Here is a 10,250-nt window from a genome sequence, read left to right as displayed (position 1 = left end):
GATGTATCCAAGACATATGAACCAATGTTTCCAACGTCACATGAACTGACCAGACACACGCTACTTGACTGATGCGAACCACCATGTTCACAGAAACTCTTCCCATCATACATGACCGTAAACATCAGCCAGGACGAGAACGAGCAGGAGAGGGAGAGAGGGGAAGATCAGGACAGGATGGCAGAGGACAAGGGCCAAAATGTAAAAATCAATTTGCCAACTAAAACAGATGACCCTAAACTCAGTGAGGGGCTGGTAATGGTGGGGGGGCTCCTTCTGTAAATTCAATTTACGCAGCCCTACCAACTCAATTTGTGCTTCCATTTGGGGGCAGAAGAGAGAAGCGGCGCCACGGGATCAAGCGTCCCCCCAGGCTCCTGCGGCTCCTCTACATATGTTCCTCTTCCCAAACCTAATAATGCCCGCTTCCAGCCAGAGCCAGGTACCTCCGTTCTGGTTTGCGCACACAAACAGCGTGCAATTGTCTTTCACGCGCTTCTGTTCTTATCGTTTCTCGCTGGCTGGGATATTACCGCACTGCTTACATTTACGCTGTAAAAAAAAAATAAACTGATTATTGAAATAGCTATGCATGCTATTTCAGTTTGTCGAAAAATTTCATATTTCGCAATTTCTAAGTGATATTTACTGCTTTGTAAAAGTTTCAGCTGCTTCTATATATTTTATGACACTTTTATCCAAAGCAACTTACATTGCTTTCGAAGTGCTGTATATAGTTTATTAATTCATGTAATCTTGACCTTGGCATTGCAAGGACCATGCTCTCTAAATAGATTAAGTTCAACTTTGCCTTAAAATGTCTTATACTTTTAACAGTGAGATGAAATAATGAGTCAAGAAAATACAAAAGGATTGCCGATGATATCATTTATGCTTCATTGCTCGCAATGGAAAAGTCAAGTGGAGAGCATTGCATTACGAGGGACAATATTCTGCACAGTGTGCTCTCTTTTATGATACAAATTCTATTTTATGCATACATAAAATGTTCAGTATATACACATTATTTGGCATAAATAACTGTAGCATGGTAGCAACTCAAACAAGGACAGATATTTTGAGATGTGCTCAATGTTTATCATCATTTAATATTATAAAAATAATTATAGAAATTAATTATTAAATACACCACAATATTATAACTTGAAAATATACTTAAAAAAAATCTACATTAATATTTGAAATAACATGCTTTTGGGTGGCATGCTCTTCAAAATGACTCAAAAGTCATGCTTTTTTACTTTTATTACGTCGGAAATTCTCAAAGGGAGTTTTTTTTGCTAACAGAATCATGCTTCAGTGGTTCTTTCGGCCTTGGGAAATTATGACAGACAGCTCCCGAATCTGAGGTTGTCCCGAAAGAAAAGCTGCTTCCCGTTTCTGTCCGTTTCGCTGTGCCTCAAAGCGACACTTTCAGCCCTGAGCAGGTTCAAACTGTGATTATTTTGGGTTTTTAGGCTATGGTTTTTATTTTTAGGCGACACAAAACACCGAGGTACACGTGTAGCGGCGTGACCCCCGCGCCAGCGTGTTTACAGACCACTAGTCTCTGATTTGCTGACAGTGTGTCAGATAAACGAAGACAATGCTTTAATTCCTTGCTGACTTTTACAGCCACAAGGAACGAAAATGCGGTTTGGGATGCCAACGAAAAACCACAGAAAGAGAGAGAGAGAGAGAGAGAGAGAGAGAGAGATAAAGAGTGAACAGGTTTGGATGGAGTGGTTACACATACAGACTGTTATATCCACATATATAATCGAGTGAGATCAGACAGGCTTCATCTAAATCTCCACCTCTTTTATTCATTCTGTCTGTCTCTATTTTCTCTTTTTCTCTGTTTCTTTCTCTCTTTCTCAGCCGCTTGGTTTCTTGCTCTATCTTCTCCCCTCCTCTGATTGGCCGCGGAGGTGCTTTTCTGCGCTCTGATTGGACGAGAGCTCTCCCTCTCCTTCTCGCTCTCCCACTTTCTCTCCTTTTTCCCATAATGCCCACGGTTAGTGAGCAGGAGCTAAGGGTCTGTCCAATCATTGTCTGAGCCATCAATCAAAGCTGACGGGCCCAAGCGACATGAAAAGAAACCTCAGTGGCAGCCATTAACCGAACACCCCCCACCACCCCTCTCTCTCTCTCTCTCTCTCTCTCTCTCAACCCCCCGTGCTTTGTTTTCCTTTCAGCAGACAAAAACGGACTGACAAGATGGAGGGTTGGACATTAATCAAACCACCCCATGGAACCACCTCTTCCTCCTGATAATAAATAAATTCCACTCTTCTCATTGGACAGATGCTCGCTTTTTCGCCCCGCTTTTCCTCCTCCTCCTCGCTCGTTCACGCTCGCTCTCTCGGTTTTAAGGATCCTCATCTGCTCTCAGTCAGAGTAATTCCCCACAGATCAGAGCAGGGCAGGTGTTTGCTTCACCCTCGTCCCTCTCCAGGGGCCGTGTTGCCCTGACAACTGACCATCCCGAGCCTTTTTGTGCGTTCACGGCTGCCGTATGCGTGTTCTGTTTGGTTCGGACCAATGGTCGCCCCCTGCGCTTTAACTGAACACGCACTTCTCAGCGGGAGAACATGCAGAGAAAGGAACAGCCGCAAAAAACACGTCCTTGCTACACGCATGACTATGAATGTCAACTGTGCTCAGACCGTGGCGTCTGTACGAATAGGTTTCTCAGAGTCTTGCTGGTGGAAAATCACACTCAGCCCAAGAGAATGCATATAAAAACAGCCTTTGTTGATTTGGAAACATGACAGCTGGTCTTTTCCTGTCCTACTGCCGTGACAGACAGAACAACAAGATCCCCAAGATGAGTCAAAGACTCCTAATTAAAACCGAACCGAGGGTTACTGAAGAATGTGTCCGTGTTCAAAACAACAAAACACAATGCAACACAGCTGTTTGGGTCCGCATTCATCCAAACGAAACAAAACCAAGCGTAAGAAAGCAACACAAAACAAAAACAAAACAGCTGGTTGGACTTATAAAAAATCTAAACGAAACACAGCATTAATGTTTGATCTTGTTTTGAACAAATGGAAGATCAAAAAAAGAAAGAAAGAAAGAAAGAAAGAAAGAAAGAAAGAAAAAAAGACTGTTTGGGCTTACAAAAAAATGTCTAAACAAAAAATGTATAGCAATGCAACAAAAACTGCTGTTTGGTTTTATTTTGCACATATACAACGACAAAACAAAACAAAACAGCAAGATTTGATCTTGTATTACGTGAATGTAAAATCAAACAAAACAAGACAAGAAAAGAAAAGAAACTGCAGTCTGGTCTTATATTATACGCAATTAAAGAGCCAAACAAAACAAAGAAAAGAAAAGCAGAAGAAAACAGAACATGCTAAAAAAAACAACACACACACAAAGAGAAAATAATAGTAATTTGAGCTCTTATGCACAGACAAAATCATATCAAAACAAAACAAAAAGCAGTTTAAAACAAAACAAAAGTACTCAGTCTACGAAATAGAAAAACATGTAACAAAAAAGGGGGTTTGATCTTATATTATTGCTTTTATTATACACGAAAAAAGATCCAAACAAAAGCAAAGAAACCTACAAAACAGTGATAAAAATAAAAAAATCATCAGGCTGCACTTCCACATTTTACATACAAAAGATCCACACAAAACAAAACAAAGAAAAATTGTGGTTTGCAGTTGTACTATACAGACAAAAGATACAAAATTAGAGCGTGTAAAGTCCTTGTAGTCCTTAACTGCAGAGTCTAATCCCTGAAAGAACAATATATTTTATGACTGGGATTAAGATGATTGAATTAGCCTGTTTCTGCTTGTGGAGCACAGAATGAAAGTGCAATGTCATTTAACGGCACAGAAGTACAGAACTGATAGATCAGGATTCCGTCGGGAAACGTCGTTCCCTCCGAACAATTGTTTCTTCCCTTTGACAGGTAGAAGAAGACAAATGAAAAGTTAAGATGGCACGTGGAGGCGTGTTAGTGAGCCGCAACGGGTACCGTGGCACCCTGCCTTGCATGGCATTGTGGGATATGTCCTCCACCGAAGTGGCTGCCCAGATGACATATTACAGCTCTGCGGGAAACGCATGGGCCAACAGGAGGAGGCGTTTCTCCTGCGTTCTGCAAACGTTTAATTTCGGTTGTCCTCCCTGCTGCTTTTACCCAGGTTCAGCGAGAGCCCCGCCGAGGGCCGAGGCGTGTTTGCGTTGGCCCCTTCAGAGAAGGATGCGAGCCCGGAGGAGCGCTTAACGCTCCGACTTTCAACTTTGAAGTCGTCTTCGACTGCCCAGCGAAAATATTGGCCAGTGCAGCTGAAGCGCTTCTCGTATTCGTAAATCAAGCGGAGCCTTCAGAGATCAAATGGCCGCGCCGCAGCGCCGTTTGAAATATTCGCTTCCTCGCAACGTTCACGTCCTCGCATTAGATAAAAGAAAACATTCTGGGGGAGGCCTCCATCTCGGTGGCGAACGCGAAGCGGTTTACGCACACACACACACACACACACACCCGATAACGCGACACAATGAGGATGTCTGAACCTGCAGAAACAAAAGAAGCCCATTGATTTGCTGTTAGCAGATCTGATGAGTGGAATTACAGGCAGAGTCTGTATAACGGCTGGATCGCGGAAGATACGGTCCCCAGCGCGACGCCGCTGTTTTCTCCAACCCCAATCTGTTGTATCATTGACACATAAATGGATTAGGGTCATGTATCACTGATAATGGTCTAGCCCGACTGAGGTGTGTCTGCGGTTCGGGTTGTGTGTGCGCGATAAGGCCTATTGATTATGTACCATATGCAGTTCCCACGCCGTCCTTTGTGCCATGTGTTCGGTGATGTGTTTTTTTCCCCAGAAAGGGGTGGGTGCGGTGATACAGCTGGTGAGTGCGGGGTTAATTTACTCACACAGCCGTTGGCCTCCAGGAGCCCGCGTGCTTCTGTCTGGAAAGGTAAAAAACGTGCGCGTTTTCGTGCAGCCGATTCAATAAGCTCCTGCGAACAGAATCTGAAATCAAGACAAAAAAAAAGACGCCACGCGTTCAAGACAGACAAGTCCTTTTTAATGGATTTAATCACAGTGGTTTGGAAATGAGAACTGTACTGCTGCGTTTTCTGACTGATAAGGCCACAGTGAGGAGTCCAATATAAGAGGCACGTGCGTATTTCACATCACACACGAAATCTATTCACATTACACGCGGGGGCACACTTTCAACATGTGATCAACTAAAATACCACAAGTCTGAACTACATCAATCACGATGTAACCCCCCTACCAAGTGACATCCATGTCATTTTACAGGAGAGCGATGCTTAACCATCTGCCACTGTGTTCACAGCTTTAGTCTACTTGGTTTCGAAGTTTTAGCGCACGACAAACAGTGTGTGATAACGTCTGGCAGTGATGCTGGAGGTACGTCGAAGCTACTGTTTTCCATCTACTCCTGACTGTGACTTCCGGGGTTCGTTTTGCAATTTCAAATCAATAAGAAGTCACAGTTTTGTGTAATCAACATGATAAAAATCATACACACACATAGTTTGTCATGTGCTCTACAGCTTGGAAAAAACCTTGCAAATACGAACTTAAAAGGATAGTTCACTCAAAAACAGGGCTGCACGATTTGTGTGTGGGGGGCATTTATTGCATTTAAAAAATAATAATTATAATAATAATAATAAAATTAATTTAAAAAAGGCTCCAGGTTTGCTGCGCTTGTTGGTTGGGCAGCACAATTTGGCCCAAAATTTAATTCTAATAATAATAATAACTATTAGTATTTTTACATAAAATACTAAAATAATAACTATTTAAATGCAAAATAATTTTTTTGTTTTTAAACTGTATTTAAGAACATTTTCTATATTATAGTACAACTGTAAAATTTGAATACTAATATTTTTTGCTGCTGCATTTTTTTTTTTTTAATGTTAAGCCATCCAGGTTTAATTTTGTTAGAAAACTGCAGGAAGCCTTTAAGAGATTATCTTGCAGACAACAGTCTGTTTATAAGGGCATTAAAGCAAACTGAGTTGCTGAAAACACTGGATCTAGAGTTGCTCCTGTGTAAATGAACTCAGCGCTGCGCTTCGCTCTGAAACTGAAACTGCTTATTAAATTCAACTTCAGCTTTCTCTTTTTGATAATCGCACTAAACCGGCTTTGGTTTTATTTTGATGAACCGTGCAGCCTTACTCAAAAATGAGTCATAATTTACTCACCATAACTTCTTCTGAACTATCCCTTTAAGGTTACTTTAAAGTTTTAGGTTCGTGTAGTTTAAATTCTTTAACTAAATATGTTCACTGGGGACGTCCAATGAAAGTCAGCACTCAAACGATGCTCTCTCCTTCTCGAATGAGCCCACCACTGGATCATCAGCTGGGTGTGGCCTTTTCCGAAGCCTCTTGGCCTCATTCTGAAGCTTCTGTCGTATGTAGCCCTTTATTTCCGAATCAGTCTTTCCGGGGAAGAACCGCTGCACTGTCCCTGCGGAGAACGTTTCACTGGTAATCAAAACTGCAAACTTGAGACCACAATTAATCTCAAACTTCACAATGGCCTGATTGCAGTTAATGAAATGGAACTGAACGCATTCTCGAAACTAACTAGGACGTCTGCCGTTCTGTACTTGTTACAAACAGCCCCTGATACATACTCAGAATGGCCTGGATCTCATGCGCCGGAAGAGCTGGCTTAGGCATCCCTCGCTTGCTGTTGACGATGCCTGAGATTGAGTGAGAGGCCAGACAGTCTCTGTCGTAGAGGCTGCGCAGAAGGTCATTGGTGAGTTTCTGAGCCGTGGTCCCTGTGTTGCAGCGCTCCAGCAGATCAGCAGTAATAACCTGGAGAGAAAACAGAAAAGTTACTGTGGATGAGCTATAAAAATGTCGCTTAACAAACCAATAAATGACTCATTTTTAAAACCGAATGCAAACTATCAACAGTAGTCAGTCTTTCGCGTGGTACAAAATGCATTAAAAGAACCCAAAAAAAGATTTAATTCCATTTTACCGCTCGTTTAATGCAAGCGTTTCTATTTTGCAAAACAATGCATTCTAACGTTCTAATTTAATGTTGCTGTTTGGGTTTCATTTTAAATATTTAATAGAGATATTATTGTAACATTAGACTGTTGTTTTAAACGAGCCGCAAATGAACATGAAATCATTAATGCAGGTATTTCTTCAGAAACAAACAGTAATTTTAAATCATACATACTTCATATTTATCCTAACAACTGTTCATACTTAGTTTAGTTTGATCATTTTAATAATTGACATATATTCACAACATAAAATTAGTTTACACCGTACCTTCATTTTAAAATATTTTTTAAGTGTATTGTATGTACTGTATTTTTTTTTAACAACATTGTTGGACCCGATGTAAACATCACTTCACTTTTCATAGCGATAACTCGAATCACAGCGATGACTGTAGCCCAACGATGAAACAGCTTTTTTATTTTAAAACAAGCAAACCCCTGAAATTCTATGAGGAGCTCTTATAAAAATGCTCATTTAATTTCACCAAAATGAGACACTCTGAAGCTGATGTTAGACTCTTCTGAAATGTAACTCTTACTTTTTGTTCGGGAAGCGTTCCATTCCGTTGAGGCATTGTTTGTGTGACCTCATACTGACCACACCCCTGCTGCTCTGAACTTGCATATTCAGCTGTTCTTGCGCTAGGCACCCTTGGAGGAGTAATGTGACTGGGTGGCCTGCTTCTCTCCAGCTCCCTTGGAATGCTGGGAGTTGCAGCATCGTGGGTGCCGCACAGCCATCTATCACTCTTCTCGATCAGCTCTTCAAGCGTCTGAGCCAACTTCCCACAAGCTGTACAAAAAAAAAAGTATGAATTTAACTGTCTCACAACAAGAGGTAACCTGTTGTGTAACATGGCACACGTTAACACTAAATCTTTCTTTGACATGAACGTTCTTCGTGAACTCGCTGAACTTTTCCTCAAATTGAAATGATCTCAAACCATGAAATGATCTGTGAGCGGGTTTTTTTGAGTTCCCAGCTCGATGCACATCTTTCGAAACCAATGGAAATGCATTGCTGTAAAATTAAAAGCTAAACCCATAAAGGACAATTTGCCACAGAAGTCCACCGCTCTACCTGTGAGGCTTCTGATTTGCTCTCGGAGGCCGTCCATCTCCCTCTGCATACTCAACACCATGGCGATAAGCTCCGCCCTTGGACGTGATTGGAGGCTTCCGAGCACCTGGAAAAAGATTTTACGCCTCACATTATAGACTGTGTGGACACGTGCGTTCAAACTTGTGTAAGTAATTGACCAAAAGATTATTTTAAGCATGGAAAACAAGCATTTGGAGTTGAATGTGTTTGGATTTAAAATCCAAAGCACTGCACAGTAGATGTTTAGAAGCAAGAAGCTTAATTAAATCTATGCAGTTAGTTAAATTTCAGATTATTAATGAAATAGTCCAAAAGTGGAATGCAGTGCCATACTACCTCCATAGTAAAATCTGCACCCCTTGTCGCATCTCCAAAGGGCTTGTCAACCTCAAAAGCCTGTTTGAGAGCAAGCAAAACACATACGAAACCAGGGTTTTTGGATTGGTTTGCAGTTTCAGAATAACATTGTCTAGCAATGTACAATAACAACGATCATTGGCAGAACCACTGGATAACCTTATGATGGTGTCTCAAACGGAAATCACATTGTTAGAGATTTCATTATATATTTTAAGTGCCTCAAAACCTTTTCTTCTTCATGATGGGATTCCTAAAAGAACTGATGGCAGTCTTTTAAGTTCTTGCAGGAGCTCTTGGGGTTTCATCATGTATGAGCTCCTCAGAGAACTGATTTTGCTTTTTGAAATGCGTTCTAAAGGTTCTCCAGAGGCTTTTGGCAGTATATACTAATCTGAGGAAGTCAAAATGACGCCTCCAGTGTCTTCATTTTTACAGTATGTGATCCTATTAACCCTCATTAAACTAGGCGACAGATACAGCAAGTCTGGAATAAATTACTCAAAAGTCCTTAATCAGATGGAAGACGCACTTCATTTTTCATACATATTTTCATTATTTAGCCTATTATATCTTATTACCAAAATCTTAAAGGCTATAAATGTGAGGAATTGTCAGTGGAACACGTGTTTGAATCTATCCAGCAATGCTTATCAGCTAAAAAACAAAACTGATTACAGTATTGATTTAGCAATAAAAAGGAACAGACCTTTGTTTTGAACTTAATATAGTCAGCATTGCGAGACGAGATGTCCTCTCCACGTAGTTCTCTCCATTTTCTCCTCTTCGCCGGCTGTTGCTGAAAGACAGTCACATAATTAAACCAAGGGAGTGCAAAACAATGACACGTTCGCGACAAAAGCTTGACGCTGACATACACCGAGGACGTGCTTCGCCCTCGCGCCGGTTTCTTCGAGGGTTTCCTCGTATCCATTGTACAGGATGCGCTTTGCTATTGTTTTTCTCCTCATCTCTCGCCCATTAGCCGTTTTCCTCGCCGAAAAGCCGTCCGGTTCTTTATCATGCCGGTCATGGCCACGCGCAGATCCGTGACAGCCTGATGACTTTCACGCTCGTGGCATTTCGATTAAAGTTAAAGACACTCTGGCGTGTCAACATCACGAGTGCGTCTTGAAAACGAGTAAAACGTATGGGGAAGGCATCCTAAAAGTTTTAGCAGTGACTGGCGAGTCTTAAATCTGTAACAGTTTGAAGAAAAAGGACACCATAACCTGTCAAAGGCATGGTGTGTGTTTGCTAGCGGGGATTAGCCTGTAAGAATGCAAAACTAACGTCTTATGTTTTTTTTGTTTTGTTGGTTTTTGTACGTGAACGTAAGATAAATTATAGACTAGTTAATAGTTATTCGTAATGATCCCTGTTTCTACTATCTGTTATTTTGCATTGGTTTAGCACCGGTTTACTTGCACATCCAACAAAATACAGCACACTTCAGTCTCCCATGACCCTTTTAAAATATAAGAGATATGAATGACATATTTTTGTTGTGTTGCATATGTTTTATAAACTATTATTTAAAAATAACCTAGTGTGAAATGCATTGTGCGTTAATCACGTTAAACGGCTTTATTGCCTTTGGAAATATGGATATTGACCTACATGACTCTAATTTTATAGAATTATAAGTGTCATAGACATCAACAATATAAAATTATGTGTCATAATCTAATAAAATATATTTCATTAGTTGTAATACAATACTTTT

The 10,250-nt window shown here is 40.9% G+C and overlaps 1 protein-coding gene across 3 annotated transcripts; it reads right to left on the bottom strand.

The window, feature by feature from the left end:
* Positions 1-3,555: 3,555 nt before the first annotated feature.
* On the bottom strand, positions 3,556-9,810 carry LOC122333434. 3 transcript variants are annotated; one of them, XM_043231044.1, is made up of 7 exons: positions 9,403-9,809; positions 9,234-9,323; positions 8,504-8,563; positions 8,147-8,252; positions 7,605-7,858; positions 6,676-6,862; positions 3,556-6,506 (listed from the first exon to the last, which is right to left on the bottom strand). In XM_043231044.1, exons 1-7 carry the CDS (start codon positions 9,493-9,495, stop codon positions 6,343-6,345), a joined length of 954 nt encoding a protein of 317 aa, XP_043086979.1. In that variant the 5' UTR covers positions 9,496-9,809; the 3' UTR covers positions 3,556-6,342. The 3 variants fall into 3 exon arrangements, with proteins under 3 accessions (XP_043086979.1, XP_043086988.1, XP_043086970.1); XM_043231053.1 differs by having other exon boundaries at positions 9,234-9,317; XM_043231035.1 differs by having other exon boundaries at positions 9,234-9,810.
* Between the last annotated feature and the right edge of the window lie 440 nt (positions 9,811-10,250).

The sequence above is a fragment of the Puntigrus tetrazona genome, chromosome 3 (genome assembly GCF_018831695.1).
Source record: "Puntigrus tetrazona isolate hp1 chromosome 3, ASM1883169v1, whole genome shotgun sequence".
In the NCBI taxonomy this organism is placed as follows: Eukaryota; Metazoa; Chordata; class Actinopteri; order Cypriniformes; family Cyprinidae; genus Puntigrus; species Puntigrus tetrazona.
Note: the sequence above shows the minus strand (reverse complement) of the source record. Positions and strands in the feature narration are given on the sequence as shown.

What these genes read in the sequence shown, in the direction of transcription:
- LOC122333434 (XM_043231035.1), bottom strand. Translation starts at nt 9,458, where the DNA reads ATGGATACGAGGAAACCCTCGAAGAAACCGGCGCGAGGGCGAAGCACG. An exon ending in ATATTAAGTTCAAAACAAAG is followed by an intron (nt 8,564 to 9,233) that starts GTCTGTTCCTTT and finishes GCTCTCAAACAG; the next exon opens with GCTTTTGAGGTTGACAAGCC. An exon ending in GAACGCTTCCCGAACAAAAA is followed by an intron (nt 6,863 to 7,604) that starts GTAAGAGTTACA and finishes TTTTCTCTCCAG; the next exon opens with GTTATTACTGCTGATCTGCT.